This window comes from Thamnophis elegans, chromosome 12 (genome assembly GCF_009769535.1).
Source record: "Thamnophis elegans isolate rThaEle1 chromosome 12, rThaEle1.pri, whole genome shotgun sequence".
Lineage (NCBI taxonomy): Eukaryota > Metazoa > Chordata > Lepidosauria > Squamata > Colubridae > Thamnophis > Thamnophis elegans.
Window position 1 is genome coordinate 2,117,168 of NC_045552.1, and position 23,523 is coordinate 2,140,690.

Here is a 23,523-nt window from a genome sequence, read left to right on the forward strand (position 1 = left end):
CTTGGCAACTTTAAGACTTGTGGACTTCAACTCCCAGAATTCCCCAGCAGCAAGCTGGTTAGAGAACTCTGGGAGTTGAAGTCCATAGGTCTTAAAGTTTCCAAGTTTGGACACCTCTGCTTTACAGCCTTGCTCTTCTTATTTTAAAGCAGTGTTTCCCAAACTTTTGACATATGTGTACCCCCTCTATAATTTTCATAACGCTGAGTACCCCTCATAAAAAACGCTGAGTACCCCTCATAACTACATAAAAAAAATGTAGTTAATGATTTTCACGCTTTCATCCAGAACTTTCTGTAGATCAGCGGGCATCTTACGTGTTGCCAAAGCCTCTCTGTGTATGCAACAATGTGTGGATATGACATTTGGAGCAACATTTTGAATTCTTGCAACGAGTCCTTTATTAATTCCGACCATACTTTTTGCTCCATCTGTGCTTATTCCAACACATCTATTCCAATCAATTTTGTTCTCTTGCATAAATGTATTCATAACATTAAAGATATCTTCTCCTGTTGTGATATTCCTACGTGATCTAACTACCAAACTCCGGTGCAACGCGTACCCCCACCAAACTCTTCCCGTACCCCTGGGGGTACGCGTACCACACTTTGGGAAACACTGTTTTAAAGTGTTGGGAGGGTGAATCTGATTAATTTCCAGTTAATTTCAGAATTTTGTTCTCATTGCCTTACAGAGAAAAAAAAGACAAATTGAGACTTGATTTTAACTTCTGTCCAGCCCTTATTTATCAGTCAGTCAGTCAGTCTTTCTGTCTTTCTTTCTTTCTTTCTTTCTTTCTCCCTTCCTTCCTTCCTTCCTTCCTTTCTCCCCTTCTTCCCTTTCTTTCTTTGTTTCCTTGATCTAACCAATGAAGGCACTTTCAGAGAAGCAGAGCTTGAAATATTTGATTAAACTGTTGATTTATGCAAAGTAGCAGTTTTAAACTACCTGTGATGCTTTTGTTTCCATGATTTACATAAAGCTGTCATCAGTGACAATTAAATATAATCAGCCTGATACCACAAGATAATATGTTGTTGTTGTTTTCATTTGCGCTCCTGTGTTTGTTTGAAAAAGATTGGGTGTAATTGGTAATTGGTGTAGTTAACACTTTACCTGTCTTGTAGTGATCCAGATTAGCAAAACAGGTGGTATTTCAGGGGTTGGAGCGTTGGTGCCCTCTCGTGGGCACAAAGTGAAACTTGCTTTTACAAAGTTTAATATGGATGCAATCCTTACTCTTGATTGCTGTACTGAGAGGCAGCTATTAACTTTTCCATCAATTTTCTGGGGGTCATAGGTTACAGCTAAATAGCTTTGGGCACTAGCTGATAGTTCCCTGCCATCTATTGCAAGTCTTTTTTATTGCTACAATTAAAATAAATGTATTTTTCAGATAGAGGTACTGGAAAAGTATTCTATGATAAAAGCAACTCTTAAATGCTCTAGCACAGGGGTCCTAGACCTTGGCAACTTTAATCCTGGAGGACTTCAACTCCCAGAATTCCCCAGCCAGCAATTCTGGGAGTTGAAGTCCATCAGGCTTAAAGTTGCCAAGGTTGGAGACCCTTGCTCTAGCATAAGTAAGGGCTTCACCTATAAAGAGCTTAGTTTTATGTGCTAGTGCTTGCATGTTATATACTTTTTTTAAAGGGCTTATAGAGGAATTTGCAAAATCATTCACAGTCCATAGTTAGTCAACCCTTTTCTTACTTCAACTTAACTGCTCCTAAAAGTTGTACAAGTTGCTAAGATCTCTAGAAATAGTCAGGCTAAACATTTGAGAAAAAAAGAAAACAGGAAATTACTGTTTAAGGTACTTTTCACTTCAGAAACATAACCAGCTTTTGGGCTAATAGCCTTGTGCTATTAATATCTTTCACTAAGTCAGTGTTTCTTTCAGATGTGTGGACTTCAGTTCCCAGAATTCCCCAGTCAGCAGGCCCATACAAAGTTTCTGAGACTGGCTTAAGACTGCTCTTAAGTTCTCTACCTGCCTGAGCCTCGGCCCTCTCAGTTTTACCTCGAGTGTCTGTCCAAACTAATTTTCCCTCTTGCCTTCTGGCTTCACCCAGCAATGACGTTTTCTTCCAGAATTCTCTCTCTTTCTTGGTGCATCACGCACCTGTTGATGCACGAGTGAAGGTTATGGATGATTCTCCTGGAAGGCTTTGGAAAAAAAATATATATCTTAAATTCAAGAAGGGGAAAGCTTTTGACATGTACTAAGCATGACGGGATCGTATTACCTCTAGTACCGGAGGTGGTTGCTGAGAAGCGTAAGTGGTGTGTTCATTCGTGAGCTTCTCGGAGCAAGTGGAACCTGGATTAAATGAGGCTTCTTCTTTTTTTTCTTAAAAAATGTTTTTCTAACGAATGCTTCTCCGCCAAACTTTTGTTTTCTCTTTAGCTGCCTTCCTTTGAAGTGAACGGAGGAGGCCCCAGGAGCATGTGAAGGCAGTCGGCGGAGCTGTCAAACCACATCCCTGCCTTTGTCTCCTGAAACTGTTGGCCCTGTCCTAGTGCGTCGGTCCTGCCTTTCTTCACTCCCCTTCGGCTGATCCATGAGTGGCAGCTGGACCCAAAGATTTCATAGCTGGCGGTTTCACCTTCTTGCATGCCCATCGCAAGGTAAGATCGTCTTTTAACTGTTGATGTGATCAGGTAAACATGGAGACCTTTGGAGCAGGTTTTATTTCTGAACAGGAAGGTCCAGGCAGGGTTGGAGGAGAAAAGATTTACCCATCCCTACAAGCCTCAGGGAGGGAGGTTAACCAAAATCTCCTTACCTATTTCTGGGGAAGGAACGCTGGAATTATCGGGGGGGTCCTTGGTGTTCTCTGAGCTTGCTTGTTTTCTTGCAGATGTTTCGTTATCCAAACTAGGAACCCGCGTTGATGATGTTACCTAGTTAGGGGAATGAAACATCTGCAAGAAAACAACCAAGCTCAGAGAACCCCCAAGGACACCTCCCGTCAACCCTGAGCTACAAAAATATTCTCCCTTCTTGGATTTATTGCCTGCTGCTGAGTGTTTTGGTGGCATCGGCTTGTTTGTTGGAAGCGATCGTGTGGTATAAATATATATATATATATATATATATATATATATATATATATATATATATATATATATATATATATATTGATGCAGATATTTGAAAGCACCCGGAACTTTGCGTGTGAGTGGGAGGAAGGCCAGAAACGGCCTTTGGCGTGACAGGATAGATGCATTCAGTGTTTTGACGAACGCTGTTTTTTTTTTTCAAGCAAAATGTTTGTCTTCCTTTCAGAGCTAAGCATCGACTCTGTCCGCCATTTTGCCTGCTGATAGAAGCACGTGGGCTCAGGTCTCCCTTGCAGCCGGCTCTGGGGTGAACTGTACTAGGGCAGGGATTGAAAAGGAAGAGGCCGTTTGGAAGGGGAAACTTTCTCCTGAAGCACCTTCCCCTCGACGCTGCACGTTTTTAATTTAGCTGTAGGTATGTTAAACGTGATTTCTTCCCTGAACGGTGGGAGCTTTCAAGAGTGTTGAGCTTATGGGGTTAATTCCCTGTGGAAGGAGGCCAGGAAGCATCTATTATCCATTATAATGTTTATGGTTAATACTTACTGACGAATACATTGGTGGTTTCAAATAGGATTAAAGGTCCTTGGTGCTCTCTGAACTTGGTTGATTTCATTTCATTACCAAACTAGTAACAGACCCACTGAGGTTGCCGCGTTGGGAACATGAAACATCTGCAAGGAAACAACTAAGCTCAGACAGCACCAAGGACCCCACAGTTGTCGTCCCCTTCCTCCCCCTCCCCCTCCCCCCCCACATTGGGTAATGAAACATTTACAAGCTCAGAGAGCACCAAAGACCTCCAATTTCAATCCCTCCAGGATTAACGTTGCCCTTTTTTAGGGTCTCCAGCGGAAACATTCGGGCAATAGGAACGGAGCCTCAGTTCCTTTGCACCGCTCTGCCATGCCATCACTGCCGGAACTTTTGATCAGTAGACTTCTTCAGTCACACCAGACGGATTTGAGGAGAACTGGCTCCTTTCCCGGGGGTAGCAAATATTACTGAATCCCACGATAGCAAAATTATTTATTTACTTGTCCTGTGCATACATCTGTCCATCTCCCAAATAAGTCACGCCTTCCTAAGGACACTGTTTAGTCTACCTGGGTCACGGACACGTCTTTTGCTCCTGCTATCATTTCTCCACCTGGGGCTCAGATTCATTTGTCCGACGTCTTCTGTTTCTCCAGGAGAACATTCAGAGACCCACCCACCCACAAAGAAAAACAGTTTGGAAAGTTTGATCTGGAGAAGAGGGCTTAGGGATTAACTGGAGTCTCGTGGGAATGAGCAATGACGGAGATCATGGTTGATGCCAGCAAGGAGCACAAGGGACCAGGGTCTCGGTAAGGAGAGGGTCTGCGTGTCTGGGTCGAGAAAGAGGAATGCCTGTTTGCCCAGTTGGTTATGTGAAGAGCATCTAATCCGAATCTCAACAACTTTTTGAGATGTGTGCATTTCAACTCCCAGAATTCCTAGGAGGAGATAATTGGAATTGGAATTGGAATTTTATTATTTATATGCCGCCCTTCTCCGGGAGGACTCAGGGCGGCGAACAATTCAAAAGGGGAAAAGGGGAACATAAAAACGAAATACAAATAGTAAAAATAAGCAACAGTCGCACAACCATACAAGTCGAGAGGGGAGGGAACTCATCACCCCCAGGCCTGCCGGCAAAGCCCGGTTTTGACGGCTTTTCGGAAGGCCTGGAGAGAGGTGAGGGTCCGAATCCCTGCGGGGAGTTCATTCCAAAGGGCCGGAGCTGCCACAGAGAAGGCCCTCCCCCAGGTAGTAGCCAGATGGCATTGGCTGGTAGATGGAACCCGGAGGAGGCCAACCCTGTGATATCTGATGGGTCTGTGGGAGGTAATTGGCAGCAGGCGGTCTCTCAAGTAAGGGAGAATGCTGGGAGTTGAAGTCCATACAATGCCGAAGTTGAGAAACATGGCAGGACATCCAAGGAGGCTCTTGTGCCACTTCTAGACCTACGATGTTCGACGTTGTGTAGTGCCTAACAGCTGATTGGCTGAACAACTGCTCTGATCTCAGTGCAGGAGTAAATTTTGGCTGGACTCTCCACCCATGGGCGGCTGGGCAGTCCTGCCGAAAGCCATTTGTCTATCCCAGGAAAATGCCAAATCGCATATTGGGTTGACTTCCTTTGCTGCATTGCATTGATTTATTTATTTGGAAGATTTATATTGCCGCCTATTCACTCACAGGGGCTTACAGGACATAAAAACACAATATAGAAGAAATAAAAATAATAAAATAAAAAATGATAAAATAATTGTAGTTTGTTTACAACCGTTTGTCTGAAACAGTATAGGGTTTCCTGCCTGAGCAAGGGGTTGGACTAGTAGACCTCCAAGGTCCCTTCCAGCTCTTTGATTCCATTCTCCTGTTTCGTTGAATAAAGAACAGCTGGCTGGCTCACACAACCAGCGGAGCAATGAACTCTGCTTTTGCAATGGCAGGAGCTTTAATAAAACCAACCCATGCTAAGACTTGGGACCTCGTGTGAATCCCACCTCGTGGTCAAAATGTGTTTATTTATTTATTGAATTTATATGCTGTCCTTTCTACTCCGTATATTATATTAACATTGGCACACAAGACTGGAAGGGTTTTTTTGGCAGCGCAAAATCCATTTGGCCTCTTTCGTTTGCGTCTCCTCCTCTGTAGGTCGCAGGAAACAGCGGGGCAAAAACCCAGCAGTCGCATCCCACTACTGAAGAGGCTCTCGGCCACGAGGGACGTTTGGGAGCTTCTGGATGTCCAGCTGGAGCAAGTCAAGAGGCTGCTCTCGTCGCGCCAACCAGGGGTGACTAACTAACCCTTTTTAGAAGGACTAAAATGTTTGCCCAGGATTTCTTTCCTGCAAAATGGATATCCACATCAATTGGATCCATTGGAGAAGAGCCTTAAACCTGGTTCTGCTGGCTGGCCTCGCACCCTGATAGGGGGCACCCTAGGCCTGGGTAGCAGGCAGAGTATAGAGAAGATAACATGCCACCCTTTCTTTTGTTTTTTAGTTCCCTGTTTAATCCTCTCAATTTTAATCACTTATTACTTTCTGATTCTACTGTAAGCCTCCCAGAGTGGCTGTCACAGGGAGATGGGTTGCATCGAAGTTTCGTAATTATAAATCCTACCAAAAGGGTTCTTTATAGAAATTGCTCGTTTATTATACTATTGTGGAAAAGCAAAAAGTTGTGATTTGATGTTAATGCCTTATTTCACTGTAACCGAGAGAGTCGGAAGTTAATCCTTCTTTTTCTCAGCCTCTGCTATCTTTCCTCACTTTTCTTCCCCCTTTCTCCTCTTCCCCCTCACTGCTCTTCTATTTACTTCTGTGTTTTGTATTTTACAACACGCTACAATTCAATTAAAAAATGCTTACACAAAATAAAACCCTATCGGAAGGGTGAGAGAAGTGGGTGTTTAGGAGGTGGCGATGGTTTTGCTTTGGGGTGTGATTTTCCAGCGTCTCCGTTTTTCACCACTTTCAGGCATTCATCGTTGCTAGAAATGGGAAGGACGATGCCAAGACCCTCTTCCTCCGGTTACCCGAAAGTGACAATAAGGTTGTTGACCTTTTCCTTCTTGAAGACAATCCAGGTGAGTTGGTTTGGTACTGGAGCTTTCTGTCCCTGGGAGGTAAACGGGGGACACCTGGCAATGTCATGGAACAATCCAACCTTAAGCGGTATTTTCAAACCGGTGCTTAAAAATACCTTCAGATGGTCTTAACATTAGAAGAGAATTAAAAGTCTATGGGGATTCTACGTCCTCCAGGTCAGGGTTGTCCCAAAGGTGCTTTTTCAGGAGGCAACTGGACTTCCTTGTTTTTTTTCCTCTGAAGACCTTTCGAAACAAAATTGCAGAGTACAGGAATCATTTGCATGACTCAGGTGACCCTGAGGACACAGAGAAACCTCCAAGCGCCTCCAGGGACTCTCTAAACCAGTGTTTCTCAACCTTGGCGACTTTAAGTCCTGTGGACTTCAACTCCCAGGGATTCTGGGAGTTGAAGTCCACAGGACTTAAAGTCGCCAAGGTTGAGAAACATTGCTCTAAACGGATGCAAATGACCAGCTGTCTGCAAGGAGCATCAATCCTTCCCTTCCCCACCATCCTGTCAGAGCCAAAGAAGCTTCTTGGATGAGAAGCAAAACCACTTCAAAAGGAAAAAAATAAGGAAGTCCAATTGCCTCCTGAAAAAAACACATTTGGGTTGGAAGAGAATGTTTTCAGCTCGGGGTTAAACTGGGGGCTCCTTGGTGCTTCCTGAGGTGGGTGCCGACGTTTACCAAATTAAGTGATGTCACAACACTGATGATGTTCCCTAGTTTGGCAATGAAAGGTCTGCAACAACACCAGGCTCAGAAAGCACCAAGGACCCCACAGTCTTTCACATTTATGACGGAAAGGTGTTTGCTTCTCTTTCCCACGAGGAGGCTGCATGAATGAATGTCTTAAGCTTTCGAGGTTGTAGAGCTATACACGTAGAGGAGAAACCGGGAGCGTTCTCCCTCCTCTGGCAGCCCCCCCAAAATTCCACCTCCCTTGCTCGATCTCATGATGAGAACCAGGAGTGTGGGAAATAGGAAATGTCCAGGCAACCGTTCCTCACTTCCTTGCATCAACCAGTTGCTGTACCTCAACACTCATCGTGTCTCTTCTGGGGAATTTCAAAACCTCATTTCCTTCTACTTAAAAGAGGAAGTTGTTTGGAGAAGCGCAGAAGGGACCAGTAGTCGCAGGCTGCACGCTCGCCCTGTTTAACAGGCAACCTCCTTCAATTCTTGACCGAGAGACCGGCCCGTTAGTTCTGTCTTTTTCCTGGCTCTTGCTCTTTTCTCATCTTGCTTCCCTTGAATTTGGTCTTCCCAGTCTCTGAACAGGTGAGGAATGCTTCCTTGTGTTAAATAGGTGTTTTTAATCCTACCTTGCTTCTAGGCAAAACGGAGCGATGTAAACGGATGGTCTCTCTCTCTCTCTCCCTCCCTCCAATCTTGGTAACTTCGAAGACTTGTGGACTTCAATTCTGGGACGTTGGAGAGTGGAAGTCCACACGCCTTCAAAGTTGCCAAGATTGGATACCTCTGTTCTGCATAATAACTGGGAAGAATTGGTATAGCTTCCAGTTTTTTTCTTGCAGAATTACCTGAGACTTGGAAAACCCAGGGGCCGGAGTGATAGCAATAGCAATAGTTAGACTTATATACCGCTTCATAGGGCTTTCAGCCCTCTCTAAGCGGTTTACAGAGTCAGCATATCGCCCCCAACAACAATCCGGGTCCTCATTTCACCCACCTCGGAAGGATGGAAGGCTGAGTCAACCCTGAGCCTAGTGGGATTTGAACAGCCGAATTGCTGAACTGCAATCAGCTGAAGTAGCCTGCAGTGCTGCATTTAACCACTGCGCCACCTCGGCTCCTGATGCCAAGGGGGCAACTCTCTATCTTTGGGCACCTGGTTTTCTTGCATTTTTCAAAATGCCGCTAATTATTCCAGCGTTAATTTATCTCAAATTTGTTTCTTTAAGCTATAGCCATATTTGTTTGTGTGCATCCCGGCTTCTGTACGTTTTTACAAATAATTCAAGGCGGCCAGCATATCCCAACCCCTCTTCTTCCTCCTTGTTCCCACAACAACAACCCTGTGAGGAGGCGGCTGCGTTTACAACTCTACTTGCCGTATCTCAAAAAGGATACACAACAGCAGAGCTAGGAAAGATTCGGAGAAGGGGCAACTGAGAAGGGGCTGGCGTGGCTTCCTTGTGAGGAAAGGTTGCAATGTTAAGGGCTTCGTAGTCTTTAAAGGAGGCGAAGGAGAGGGGGCAGGATGGAGGTATACAAAATAAATTGCATAAGGAGGCTAGTTCCCCTTCCCTAAATACAGGTGGTTCATTTAGCAACCATTCAAAGTTACAACAGCACTAAAAAGCGACCTGACCTTTTTTCACACTTAATAAGTGTGTAGCATTCTCACGATCATGTGATTAAAATTCAGACAGTCTCATTTATGACCATGAAGTGCCCTGGGGTTGTGGGAGCATCCTTTGGTGACCTTCTGACAAGCCAAATCAACCCGGGGATACCAGCGTCACCTAACAACTGTCCCACTGACTTAACAATTTGCAGTGATTCACTAACAAGTGTGGCAAGAAAGGTCGTAAATGGGGCAAAAGGCACTCAACAAATGTCTGGCTTAGCGACAGAAATTTTGGGCTCAGTTGAGGTCATAAGTCGAGGATGGCCTATGGTTTCCCCTTCTCTAATATAAGATATTAGAGCCAGAGATCTTTTGAAAAACAAAATTCAGGATCTTTATCCTTGCTGGATAAAGGAAGGAAGGACATAGAGAACATACACAGAACCACAGAAGGGGCCTTGGAGGTCTTCTCGTCCAATCCCTTGCCCAAGGCAGGAGTCCTTTATTTCATCCCGGACAAATGGTTGTGCCATCTTTTCTTGAAAACGTCTAGTGATGAAACACTCACAGCTTCTGAAGGAAAGCTCTCCCATCGACTCATCATTCTCACTGTCTGGAAATTTCCCCTTAATTCCAGGCTGCGTCTCCTCCTGACCCGGCCCATCCATCCCACTTGGTTCAGTACATTTTTTTTTCCTGCTGATTGATTCCTCCTTCTTCCTGAGATGCTCCTGGCCCTTGAGATCTTTTTTTCAGCCCAGAAGTGCCAGTAGTTGAATTTCAGACTTCCTCCTGCCCTTCAGATGTTCTCTTGTGAAGTACGGATATGTCCCAATCCGCCAAGGGAACCGTTGAGTCAGGTTATTGGGGCATCGGGCTAGTCATTAATTTCCAAACTCTTTTTTTTTTCTTTTTTTCCACTTTGCCTTCAGTTGGAAATTGTGAAAAAAGTGGGAAGAAATTGTTCTGATAATAAAGCATGTGCTTAACTAGTAAGCACTGGCCGAGGACGACGCTTCCTCCTCTCCCCCACATGGCAATCATCTACAGGTAGTCTTGACTTACGACCCCAATTCAGCTCAAAATTTCCGTGGCTAAGCGACACAGCCGTGGAATGAATTTTGCCCCATCGTATGAATTTCTTGCCGTCATCCTTAAGTGAATCACTGCAGTTGTTAAAGTTAGTCATATGGTTGTTAAGTGAATCTGGCTCCCCCATTGATGTTGTGTGTCGGAAGGTCCCAGAAGGGGATCACGTGACCCCAGGATGCTGTGACCATCATAAATATGAGTCAGTTATACCAAGCGTCTGAATTTTGATCACAAGACCATGGGGACGCTGCAACGGTCGTAAGTCTGAAAAGCAGTCATAGGTACCTGCCAGTTGCCAAGCATTTGAATTTTGATTATGTGACCGTATAGATAAGTCATTTTTTCCGATGCAGTTGTAACTTTCAACGGTCACTAAACAAATCCTCTCTCTCTCTCTCTTTTCTCTCTCTCTCATCTGCAGCCCTTCACCTTAAAGGTTCTCACCTGTATTTCAGAAACCTTTTGGAACTGCTCGGCTTTCACTTTGTGAGCAGGTAAGGACCAGGAAGGAGGAGGTGGTGGTGGTGTTGAAGTGGGCTGGGAGGAACTTACGGGTGCTGAATGTGACTTTAATTAATCCGGTAAGCGCCAGATATTTCTGAGATTAAAGGGCAGGCTCCTAGCATCTGCCCTTTCTCAAATATTTTAGTTCCTAGGAAGACCTTCTCAATCCTAAGAGGAGATTGGGCAGGCTTTGTAGTTAAGATATCTCAGACCACATGCCCTGAATATGCTAGGAGCACCCACTTTAAAACAGCCTCCGTGATACAAACTTTTACTCTTGGTACATTTTAAGCTTGTAGTCCTTTAACTATTTTTTTAACTTGTTTCTATAATTTGTAAGCCACCCGGAGTTGCCTTGCAGTGGAGAGGGTCAGCCTAGAAATGTAATAAATAACTAAGTAATAAATGAAGGGGGGGGGAAAGGTAGCACGGAAGGCCTACAAGGAGCCAATTATGGGTATCGTTTTTGTCCTTCCAGGGATATCCTGCCCTGCTTGCTCAGGATCCCGCATGCTTTTCACCTTCCTGGCAGAGCTGATTTAGATGCAGTTGCCACCTTGAGCCCACGTGAGTGAGATACGCCCCACTTTCTGCTTTGGAATTTGGGGAGAGTTTGTCTAACCTGGGAGCTTAATATCTGTACTCTGTGGAATTTTGCAACATGGTTTTTCTTTCGAACAAGTGCAAGCAGTTATCGAGAAAGTGGAAGGTTTCGTTTTGTTCGGAAATAAGTCCACTCTAGACTTACTTCCAGTAGAAAAGAATCTTATTATTATTTTTTAATAACAATTATAGTCAAATGAAAATGGATATATGATGATGGTGACATGTATGAATATTTGAGTTAAAACGCTTGAGTTAACATGAATTATGTTTGTTGACTGTGGAAGAGATGCACAAAAGTCTATTTGTAACCAACTGATACACTTTCTATAGCATGTAAAGAAAGATGTTGTATTTGTTTTAAATTAAAAATTAAAAAATTTTAATTAAGAAAAAAAGAATCTTTGTAGCTCAGGTTTGAACTGGGGTGGGGGCGCTGTGAGCTTGCTTGTTTCTTGCAGATGTTTCACTACCCAACTAAGTAATATCATCAGTGCTAGAAGGGAGTGTCATTTATTGAGAAGAGGAGGAGGAGGACAGAGGACGAGCGGAGATGTCTGGGGCTCTCTGAACTTGGTTATTTGCTTGCAAACGTTTCACTACCTGACTTGGTACCATCATCAGTGCACTGAAGATGCTGCTTAGTTGGGCAGTGAAACATTTGACGTCACGGAACAGTTTTGAAGCTCCTCTCCCCCCCCCCCCCCCAAAGGTTCCTCTCCTCCATTTCCTGTTTTTGCCCCCTCCTCAGCGTTCTGGCCGATGCCTCTCAAACCTACCAACGGCCCGGCCTCAGACGACGCAAAAGCCGGCTGCATGGAACCCAACGGGGACCTGCTGAAAACCAAGCAGCCCTCCTGCTCCATCCGCGTGACGTCCGAGGACCCCGCCCTGTGCATCGTGAACCCCCTCTTCTTCTCTGTGCACAGCGACATCGAATGGCTCGACTTGGCCCCCGGCCTCTACCACTCGATACGCAGGCGGGGGTCCCAGCGGTTCGCCAATGGCTCGGCCAGGCAAGAAGCCCCAGTTAGTGTGGAACATCTCAAATCTCTGGAAGAGAAAGAGAAGACGGGGAAAGGTAAGACTCGGGCAGCTCCTGGGGGGTGTTATGGGTATAAATGTCTTGCGCCCCCCCCTCCCCCAGTTCTCCTGCTCCCGAGGAGCATGGTTTACCAATAGAAAGGAATCTTCGTAGCAATAGCAATAGCAGTTAGACTTATATACCGCTTCATAGGGCTTTCAGCCCTCTCTAAGCGGTTTACAGAGTCAGCATATCGCCCCCAACAACACTCCGGGTCCTCATTTTACCCACCTCGGAAGGATGGAAGGCTGAGTCAACCCTGAGCTGGTGAGATTTGAACAGCCGAACTGCAGAACTGCAGTCAGCTGAAGTAGCCTGCAGTGCTGCATTTAACCACTGCGCCACCTCGGCTCTCGACATCATCAGTGCTAGCAATGGCATTGATGACGAGATCTAGTTTGGTTAATGAAACATTTCCAAGAAAACCCCCAAGCTCAGGGGGCGCTAAAGACACCACAGTCTCCTCCCCCTCCCCTCCACAAACTCCCCTCCCTTCTAGCATTGAGCATGCTGCCTAGGTGGGTTAGGAAATGCCTGCAAGAAAACCCCCAAGCTCAGAGGACCCCACAGTCCTCCTTCACTCCACTCCACAAACCCCAACTCCTTACTAGGACTGATGGTGTTACCTAGCTGGGTCGTGAAACATCTGCAAGAAAAGCCCCAATGCCCCCCACAGTTCAACCCCGAGCTACAAAGACTCCCTTCTATTAGTAGATGCATTCTAGACGGTAGACAGAATAACGCATATTGGCTAATGTGCCCACTTGCCGTTTTCTTCTCCGCAGAGCCTCCGCCCTGCTTAGCTTCTGTGCAAGGGGATTTCCTTCCTTGCACACCATCCTGGGAGAGTTCGGAAACCGAGGCCCAGCCTCCGTGGTCTCCCACCGTGTCCCAGAAGGAGACCCGCGCTCCCCACCGCGTTTCCTGGGTGGAAGGGATCTCGGCTGAGGCTTTTCCCTGCTTGAAAAAGGCCCGCTCCGAGTCCTTGTTGTTGAACGACTCCTTGTTGCTGCCTCTCATCCCGGAATTGGATTCGCTCTCCATCAGCAGCGTGGAGGACGAGGGCGAGGGCCCTCCTACCACCCCTTCACCTCAGAAGAGGCGGCGCCCCTCCTCCGTCACCTTCACCCACAAGGTGCTCCACCGTCTCTCGGCCATGAGCAGTGCCTTCACGGGCTTCCTCTCGCCCGAGCGCCGGGTGGCCAAGCGGGTCCAGGAGCTGGTCCAGGAGCCCACGTCGGACGTGGGGGGCCTGGTGCAGAACTTTGTGGAGCACATCCAGCGAGGAGCCGGGTCCTGGCATCCCACCAGCACCGACATGCTGCAGGAGATACGGCTTATGATCAGCAACCTGAAGGGGTACCTGGTCGAAAGTTCGGATCTGCGCGCCACCTACTGCGAATATGGTGACGCCGAGGAACTGGATCTCGGTATGGAACGGGGGGGTCTTCTGAGAGGTTTGGGGGCGGGGAGGAGTCCGAAGGTTATTCCTTTTGGGTAGCGGTGATGGCTGCACAGCAGAGATGCCTAAGTAACAGCTGGCAGGATTGGACTGTTTCTGCCCTGTGAGCACCAAGGACCCCACAGTTCGACTCTGAGCTACAGATGTTCTCTTTGGTGCTAGAAGGGAGTAGGGTTTGTGAAGTGGAGGAGAAGTAGGGGGAATATGGGGCCCTTGGGGCTCTCTGAACTTGGTGGTTTCCTTGCAGATGTTTCAGGACCCAACTAGGTAACATCACCAGTTTTGGAAGAGAGTGGGGCTTGCAGAGAAGAGGAGGAGGAGGAAGAGAAGGAGGACTGTGGGGTCCTTGGTGCCCTCTGAGCTTGGAGATTTCCTTGCAGACCTTTCATTACTAAACTAAGTAACATCATCGGTGTCGGATTCAACCAATCCTGTTCTACAGGGGGTTCAACCCTGAGCTACAAATAATCTCTGGGTAGAGCAAAGTTTCGCTCGCGAGTCTCCTCTGTCTGCAGTGACTCCCAAGGAGGACACCCCTCAAGTCTGTTTCCCAGAAAATGGATCATAAATATCTCTTGCCCTTTCTCCGAACAACTGAAAATATTTCTGTGGTTTCCCACTCTGGGCTCTAAGGCAGGTTTACGACAGTGTCTGCTGATATGAACGTCGATAGCTTAGGAAATCAACCTGGTCTGTGGTCGGGGCTGTGATGCAAGCAGCGCCGTGTGCGGCTTTGACAGTTGGGGGAGAGGTTTGTGACAGGGATGGGGGGGAAAACCAGAAACCAATAAAAGAGACTATTTGTAGCTCAGGGTTGAAATGAGGGGCCCTTCGGTCTCTCAGAGCTTGCTGGTTTCCTTGCAATTACCCAGCTAGGTAACATCTACAGTAAAAAAAAAGACCAAACCTCACTCCCTACTAGCACTGATGGTGTTACCTAGCTGGGTAATGAAACGTCTGTAAGGAAACAAGCAGGTTCAGAGAGTCCCAAGGACCCCACAGCCCTCCTCCTCTTCCTCCACTCCCTTCTAACACTGAAGAGAGTCTTTGTAGCTCAGGATTGAACTGGGGTCCTTGGTGCTCTCTGAACTTGGGGGTTTTCTTGCCGGTGTTTCATGACCCAACTAGGGAACATCATCAGTGCCAGAAGACAAGCAGTCAAATAATCAAAGAGTAAAGAACAGCTCAATTAAGGAACCACCAAGGACATACCCACCAACGCTGACAGAGCAAGCCAGTTGAATATATAAATAGACAGCAAGCCCTTCTAGCACTGATGACATTTAGAAGTTTAGAAGTTTAATAACATTTGTATGCCGCCCAATCCCGTAGGACTCCAGCTAACAATACAAACAAATCAAAAGAAAAAGAGGAAAGAAAAGATAGACTTAAAAACACACCATGCACTCCATTTCAAGTGGGGCTGGACCATATTTTGGGGTCAACAGCCCCAGGCCTGCCGGAACAGCCAGGTTTTAGTGGCTTTACGGAAGGCCGAGAGAGTGGGAAGGGTCCGGATCTCTGCGGGGAGATCATTCCACAGGGCTGGAGCAGCTACAGAGAAAGACCTCCCCCGAGTAGTCGCCAACCGGCATTGCCCGGTCGACGGAACCCGGAGGAGGCCCAGCCTGTGAGATCTTATGGGTCTTTGGGAGGTATGTGGCAGGAGGCGGTCCCGTAGGTATCCAGGTCCTAAGCCATGTAGGGCTTTAAAGGTAACGACCAGCACCTTGAAGTGCATTCGGAGACCGATGGGAAGCCAGTGCAGCTCGCGGAGGATAGGTGTAACATGGGTGTACCTAGGTACACCCGATATCGCTCGCGCGGCTGCATTCTGGACCAGTTGTAGCCTCCGAACACTCTTCAGGGGCAGCCCCAAGTAGAGCGCGTTACCTAGTTGGGTCATGAAATGTCTGCAAGAAAACGACCCAGCTCAGAGAGAACCAAGGACCCAAGAGAGCTACCTTCGACAGATAATTAAAAAAGGGGGAAGCCTTTGAGCTCACCTGCACATCCTTTTGTGCAAAACTTGGAAGAAGCTTTGGCTGAAAATTAAATTCCAGCTTTAAGGTCTTTTTTCTAAGGACAGATAATCCCCGGTGGTGTCCTGTGTTAGTTTCCCACAAGGTTTTCAGGTCATGTTTACCCAAATGTGTTGATCTTCTGGTAAGCCTCCAAAGTAACTGGACAAAGGTGGGAAAGCTTTCTTAACTCGGCAGCCCTTGAACCCAGTTGTGGCACAAAGGAGGTTGTAAGTTCAGTCTCGGCCCTTGCAGCTCAAAAGAGGCCGGTTGATAGGCGATGGAGCATCTCTGCATAAGCCACGATTGGTTTGACTGGCGATGTCTTGAAGACACGTCGGTGTTTGGGTTCCCACTTGGCCCCAAGCTAAAATCTGTGGTTTGCAAATCGAATTAACACGCAAGAGGGGTGGACTTCAGCTCCCAGAATTCAACTTTGTTTCTCAACTTTGGCAACTTTAAGAGGGATGGACTTCAACTCCCAGAATTCCCCAGCCAGCTAAAGTCGACAAGGTTGAGAAATAATGGACTACACTATACCAAGGCAGAACTGGGCAATCTGTAGTTGGTGAAAGGATATAAGAACGGCAGTGAAGAACATAAAATATACCAACATTGGAAAAGGAAAACATCTTACTCAAAATGTTGGAAATTTTAGTCCTACCTACAGATGCAAAGTGGCCTTATCCACTTTGTTGCTCTCGACCTTCCTGAGATGTTAACTGCTACCTTTGTAGCAGTTAACATCTGCTACATGTAGCCGAGGTGGCGCAGTGGTTAAATGCAGCACTGCAGGCTACTTCAGCTGACTGCAGTTCTGCAGTTCAGCGGTTCAAATCTCACCGGCTCAAGGTTGACTCAGCCTTCCATCCTTCCGAGGTGGGTAAAATGAGGACCCGGATTGTTGTTGGGGGCAATATGCTGACTCTCTGTAAACCGCTTAGAGAGGCCTGAAAGGCCTATGAAGCGGTATATAAGTCTACTGCTATTGCTATTGCTATTACTCTGTAAACCGCTTAGAGAGGGCTGAAAGCCCTATGAAGCGGTATATAAATCTAACTGCTATTGCTATTGCTATTGCTATTGTAGGCCAAAAGGTTGCTACATCTTGGACAATATGAGCTAAAGAAGTGAAGCTGGATTGCATCCACTGCCTGAGATACTAGTTACTACTGAGATACTACTAGTCCTTAAGACCTAAGGATCCACCTCTTGGTTCCAGTGTCATTCTCTTGACCTTGGGAGGCTAAAACATATGAAGAACGGCTGCAGGAATTGGGTATATCTAGATTCATTGAAAGAAGGACTAGGGGGACATGACTGCAGTCTTCCAATATTTGAGAGGCTGCCATAAAGGGGGTGTCAGCCTATCCTCCAAAGCACCTGAAGGCAGGACAAGAACGGATGGAAACTAATGAAGGAGAGAAGCAACTTAGAACTAAGGAGAAATTTTCCTGGCAGTGAGGACAATTAAATCAGTGGAACAACTGGCCACCAGAAGTTGTGGACACTCCAACACTGGAGGTTTAAGAAGAGATCGAACAGCTATTTGTCTGAAGTGGAATAGGGTTTCCTGCTTGAGTAGGGGGTTGGACTAGAAGATCTCCAAAGGTCCCTTCCAATTCTGTTGTTCTTTTTTTGGGGGGACAGGTTCCGTGATGGAAGATGCCCTCTACAAATGCATCCTGAAGCCACTGAGAGAGATGATTTATGCCCAGTTGCTGGACTTCCACACCCGGGACGGGTCTCTGAACCGTTTGCGTGAGAATCAGCGGATCTTGAGCCAGCAAAGCTTGGAAGAGCTTGGCGTGGCAGCCGGGGTGCCCGACGCGGCTTGCCTGGAGCGTATCCAGGCCAAGCTGAGTCTCCTGCACCAGGCCTACTCGCCCAAGAAGAAGGAGACTCAGATGCTGAAGGTCTGCAAGATGCTTTACGAGGCCATGAACCACCATTGCGAGAAGGCAGGTAGGAGACTTCTGGGCGGCTTATTCTCCAGTTCTGATACGTCGATTTCCGTCATCATGGAAGACATTTGGAGGGGAAGGGGAGAAAGTAGGGGAAAGTCACAATATAGGTAGTCCTCAATGTACAACCCCGAATTGAGCCCAGAATTTCTGTTGCTAAGCGAGACGCTCGCTAGGTGAGCTTTGCCAGGTATTACAACATGGCCTGCCACAGTTGTTAAGGCAGTGTTTTTCAACCACTGTGCCGCGGCACACTAGTGTGCCGTGACATAGTGTAAGGTGTGCCGTGGGAAAAACACTATATATGGTCAACTAGGCACAGAGTTAAATTTTTTTAACATTTTCTAATGGTGGTGTGCCTCGTGATTTTTTTCATGAAAAAAGTGTGCCTTTGCACAAAAAAGGTTGAAAAACACTGTGTTAAGGGGTTGCTCTACTTGTTAAGTTCGCAACATGGTTGTTAAATGAATTTTTTGAATTGAATTTTTTGAATTTACTTTATTTGTATGCCGCCCTTTTCCCTGAAAGGGACTCAGGGCGTCTCACAATTCAAGGGAGGGGGAAACAAACAAAGTTACAAAATATAAAGACCATACACAGTTAAAAAACACAACAATCATACCATTCGAAGTGGGGCTGCAAGTCTTTAGCCCCAGGCCTGTCGGAACAGACAGGTTTTAAGGGCTATGCGGAAGGGCTATGCGGGTGGTGAGGGTACAAATCTCCACGGGGAGTTCGTTCCAGAGGGTCGGAGCAGCCACAGAGAAGGCTCTCCTCCGGGTAGTCGCCAGTCGACACTGGCCGGCTGATGGAATTTGGAGGAGGCCTAGTCTGTGGGCCTCCTCTGAATGAAATGAATCTGGCTCCCCCCCTCCCCCACGACTTCGATCGCCAAAGGGGATCACATGACCCCTGGACACTGCAACCGTCATAAACATGAGCCAGGCACCAAGAATTCTGAATGTAAGTCACGTGACCCTGGAGTTGCTGCAACGGTCGTGAAAGTGTGAAAAATGGTTATAAGTTGCTTTTTTTAGATTGTAGATTGTAGAAGTTTATTTATATGTCATCGTATATTTACTGTCGTCGTAACTTTGAACGGTCACTAAAAAACTTTTAAGTCGGGGACTAGCTGTAATAAAGGTGCAAACTTAATTAATGAATAGAAATATACATATTGCCAAGCAGCCTCGGCCCTTCTTTCCTTCCTCCCCGAGCGCCTTCAGGCGTCTGCTGGGCCTTCCCATCATACGCCTTTCCTTTCTGTTTTTTGCAAGAGCCGTTTGGTGCCGATGACTTCCTGCCCGTCCTCATCTACATGCTGGTGCGCTGCGATGTGGTGTCCGTACAGTTGGATGTGGAGTACATGATGGAGCTGATGGATCCCAGTCAGATGCAGGGAGAAGGTAACGTGGTTTGCTGGGTTCAAGCTGGGTCTGCTCCCAAGGAAGAGTTTCCTCCCACCAGCCATTAGGAGATTCATCTGAAGGTCTTGCTAAGACTCAGAGGCTCCTCTACACGTGGAATGAAAGTCCTGGTCGATCACCAGGAGGCGGTGAATTCTAGTCCTGCCCTTAAGCTGAAAATCGGCTGGGCCGATCATCGGGAGAGAGGGAGTTCTAGTCCTGCCTTAGGCATGAAAAGCTGGCTGGGCAATTTTGGGCCAATCACCAGGAGGCAGTTCTAGTTCTCCCATGGTACGAAAACTGGCTGGGTGACTTTGGGCCAGTCCCTCAGTTCCTCAGCCAAACCTACAGGTTGGTTGTTGTGGGGGGAAATAGGAGGGCAATTGCCCCTTCAATTATTTAAAATAATAAAAATGGGTTAAAATTGAACAATAAAATAAAGATTGCACTTTCTGTACTAGAAGCCTTGGGGTTCTTCAAAGTGCCCGGTGGCACAGCGAAGTGCCCTGTGGTTACCTTGATAGATGAGAGGGAAGAACAAGAAACTCACAAGGCTGGCTTTAAGTTGGCTTGTGGGGCTTAACTTGACTCTGGGGGGTTAGCTTGGACTTGGAAAAGGTCCCTCAGAAACCTTTGAACTGTCACTCCAAGATTTTTTTCCTGTGCTCCTGTCCTCCCTTCCCCTCCTCCTGCATTCTAGCTGGCTACTACCTCACCACCTGGTTCGGGGCTCTCTACCACATCGAAAACTTCCAAGCGCCTTTTACCCTCACCAGGCAGATCAGCATGGAGGCCCAGCACTCCATCCATCAGTGGCATCGACGCCGCACCATCCATCACCACCATCGCCGCAATGTGCAGGTGAGCGTGGGAGGCAGGCGGAAAGAGAGCATTAAAGTGGAAAAGGCAGGGCAAAACTTTCTTCCAGATCAGCGTTTCTCAACCGTGGCAACTCTAAGAGATGTGGACTTCAATTCCCAGAATCGAAAATTTCTGTTGCTAAATGAGACAATCGTTAAGTGGATTTTGCCCCATTTTACGACTTGCAACAGCTGTTAAGACATTGCAGTTGTTAAGTTGGTGATACGGTCGTTAAGTGAACCTTAAAATAAATAAATAAAGCATCTCAAATAAAGCATCTCAACCTGGCTTCCCCAACGACTTTGCTCATCAGAAGGTCGCAAAAGGGGATCACATGACCTCAGGACACGGCAACCATTATAAATATGAGTCAGTTGCAAATCTGAATTTCAGTCATGTGGCCATGGAGATGCGGCAACGGTTCTAAGTGTGAACACTCGTCCTAAGTTACCTTTTTTTCAGTGCAGTCGTAACCCAGAACAGTCGCTAAGCGAACTGTTGTGAGTTGAGATCTTCCTGTACTGGGACAACATTTTTCTGTCCGATTTGATGAGTTTTGAAGCGGTTGAGTACTGAGATACCACTGCAGAAAGATGTCCTCCCTCTATGACAGTGTTTCCCAACCTTGGTGACTTGAAGTCCTGTGGACTTCAACTCCCAGATTTCCCCAGCCAGCTATGCTGGCTGGGGGATTCTGGGAGTTGAAGTCCACAGGACTTCAAGTCTCCAAGGTTGAGAAACACTGCTCTATGATCACCAGTGGGACAGGGTCCATCCGTCTCCTGCTCTCCTTCTCTTTCTTTACACCATTCGTGGCATTTTAACTTTTCTGTTCTGCCTTAGGCTTCCCCCCCAAAAAACACGAAGCAGATTCCTGATCCCGACAAAACCCCTTTTATTAAAACGAATGTGAATTCCTCTCATTCCCATTAGGAAAGGCCTGGCAAACAGTCTTTCAAAGGCGTATTTAGGATTATAGACCTTATCTATCTTGGAAAGCTGCCACGGAAATATTTTCCAAACGAGGTGTTGTGCAAGGAAAGGCTGGGCACAGAATCTCGGAGATTCACAGACAGATCTTCGCACCCCTGAAACGAATGAACGAACAAACCAATTGTTTCCTGCAAAAGCCCCCTCCCCTTTCCGTTCCTCTTTTATTTCCTATGGGGGGAGACCATTTACTGCCCACCTATAACTTTTCTCCCAAGCCTGCCCTGATTTCTTAGCTGTTCCTTTCTTCTGGCAGCTCTGCGCATGCGCACACTGGGAACAGGCTCCAGCTGTTCCTCTGCCTCACTGCTGTCTAGCTCCGAAGGCAGCTGAGAATTGTCATACGGCCTCGGCTCCATTTCTGCCTCTGACATAGAGCCCTCATCCCAGCCTTCTCCAGCCTCCAGGACTGGCCCCTGCTGCTCCCCGACCTCCTCACTGTCCGACTCTGCTTCCAGCTCTGCTGGCCATTGGCGGGCTGCAACCCTTTCCCCCCCCAGAGCTTGTTGGGTTCCTGGTGGGTTTGAGCCCCTTGTCGGGATGCTACGATCTCCACGGTTCATTGGTTCTCTTCCTTCTTTTCAGCACATCTTCTACGTCTCCTTCCACGAACCCTTCAACAACCAGAAGACCATCTCCGTCCCTCCCGACATGACCACGGCGTTGGTCTGCGCAGCCTGTGCGGTGAAGTATGGCGTCTCCGACGCTGCCGCCTACGGCCTTTTTTTGGTATCGGACAACTCCGCTCAACTCTTAACAGAAGACAGCTGCCCGCAGAAGATCCGTGGAGACCTTCTGCAAAGAGAAGGCAGCAGTGTCAATTTTGTTTACAAGCTCAAAAATAGCCCCCCGACTGTCTCTGGTTCCGGCCTGCTTCAGGAGGCTGAGACCAACGAGCCTCTTGAAAAGGTGGGGATGGAGCAGTTGGATGGGGATTGATTATGGCCACGCACCTTCCTTGTCTTCTCCAGCTTGGATGAAGTTTCCAAGTGGGCCCAAATCCAGGAAAAGGCTGCGTTTCTAGGGATTAGATTAGACTACGACTGGCTTAATGTCAGACCTCCCTCAGCTTGAGTCTCTAAGAAAGAACATTCCTTAATATATATATATTTTTACAAAGGTAGAGTTTAACTAGATGTCAAGCGAAGTTACAAGCATTGCAAAGCCAGAACTGAAAATCGCGCACCAAAATCCCCAAATCTAACTTTCCTTTCTTTACATACCTCCCCATGCTGACACCCCCACCATCCCCCAAGTATCCAATCAAATTCAAAGAAGGTATTTCCAGAACGGTAACTTTGATACGCAGCTGTATTCCATTCCCCAGCCGGTTGACCTTGAAACCTGGGGAGAATGCAGTCAACTTTTTGTTCTCCTTGAATCCTCCCCCACTCCCATGCAGCCCACCCACCCACCCCGCCCGCCCACTCCGCTCCCAGAGTTCATGGCAGTCTGGCACCGAGTGATAGCAAAAGGTGAGCCTGAAGTGGCAGCTGACATGAGGACTACAGAGAAGAAATCTCTTGAGCAGAGGAACTCGAAGTGCTAAAAGTGCTCACATTGGCAGTGATTGTCGTCGTCCCTAAAACCAGTAACGGGACAGGAATGGGCCATTGTTAAAGTTGTTCCTCCTGGTTCCCACCCACCCAAAAGGGGAGGAGCCAGCCTAACAGGAACCGGTCCAGAAGAACTGGGAGAAAATTGCAATCTGCATCACCAGCTCCAGGCTGTGAAGGTCTCCAACTTTCAGGCGTAACTTCCTTCTCTCCCCTTTTGCTCAACCCTGATCAGCTTCTGCAGAGTTGGCCCCGTGCCTCCAATCGTAGAAGCAGAGTACATTTCGCTACACGCTCCCTGGGGCTCTCTGGAAGACTTTTTCGCCCACCCAAGACAGACTTTATCAAGTGGATTCTGGAAACGTACTGGTTTAATTTTACATGTCACCTTTTAAAATATGTCCTTTTCTGACCTTGGGATCTGTCGTTTTCCTCCTTCCCTAATCCTTCAAGAGAATGGGAGCCATGTCTATAGCAATAACACTTAGCCCTTACGGACTTATATACCGCTTCGCAGTATTTTACAGCCCCTCTCTCAGCAGTTTACAGAGTCAGCATATTTCCCACCAACAATCTGGGTCCTCGTTTGACCCACCTCGGAAGGCTGAGTCAACCTGGAGCCTGGTGTGTGAGATTCAAACTGTCAAATTGCAGGCAGCTGGCAATCAGCAGAAGAAGCCTGCAGTACTGCGCTCTAACCACTGCGCCACCGTGGTTATAAATTTGATGCAGGCCTGGTATTTTGATTTAAGTCCTTTGCAATCTTTTAAAGATGCCCAGATGAGAAGAATCCCCCCCTTGGTGAAGGCTACATCTTCATAGGGGCTGTTTTGTGGATAACAAGTAAGGAATTATTTGAAGTGTCCAATCCCCTTTTTCCCAATGCTATTAATATCTGTTTACAGCCAGGGCCTTACGATGTCGAGTTATATATACTGAAATGGGATGGGTTTTTGAGGTGGATCTGT

The 23,523-nt window shown here is 47.1% G+C and overlaps 1 protein-coding gene across 1 annotated transcript; it reads left to right on the plus strand.

Annotated features, from left to right (window-relative positions):
• Positions 1–179: 179 nt before the first annotated feature.
• Positions 180–22,967, plus strand: LOC116515344 (ras and Rab interactor 2-like). The gene is made up of 13 exons (XM_032227323.1): positions 180–2,634; positions 3,296–3,484; positions 4,263–4,418; positions 5,758–5,896; positions 6,585–6,693; positions 10,526–10,598; positions 11,087–11,175; positions 11,963–12,292; positions 13,081–13,725; positions 17,429–17,743; positions 19,020–19,148; positions 19,849–20,009; positions 21,585–22,967. Exons 3-13 carry the CDS (start codon positions 4,366–4,368, stop codon positions 21,936–21,938), a joined length of 2,397 nt encoding a protein of 798 aa, XP_032083214.1. The 5' UTR covers positions 180–2,634; positions 3,296–3,484; positions 4,263–4,365; the 3' UTR covers positions 21,939–22,967.
• The last annotated feature ends 556 nt before the right edge of the window (positions 22,968–23,523 follow it).

Bases quoted from the DNA above. Each gene is read 5' to 3' on its own strand.
- LOC116515344 (XM_032227323.1), top strand. From the start codon at position 4,366: ATGACGGAGATCATGGTTGATGCCAGCAAGGAGCACAAGGGACCAGGG. The intron at 10,599-11,086 runs GTAAGGACCAGG...TTGTCCTTCCAG, and splicing joins GGCTTTCACTTTGTGAGCAG to GGATATCCTGCCCTGCTTGC. The intron at 17,744-19,019 runs GTAGGAGACTTC...GTTTTTTGCAAG, and splicing joins CCACCATTGCGAGAAGGCAG to AGCCGTTTGGTGCCGATGAC.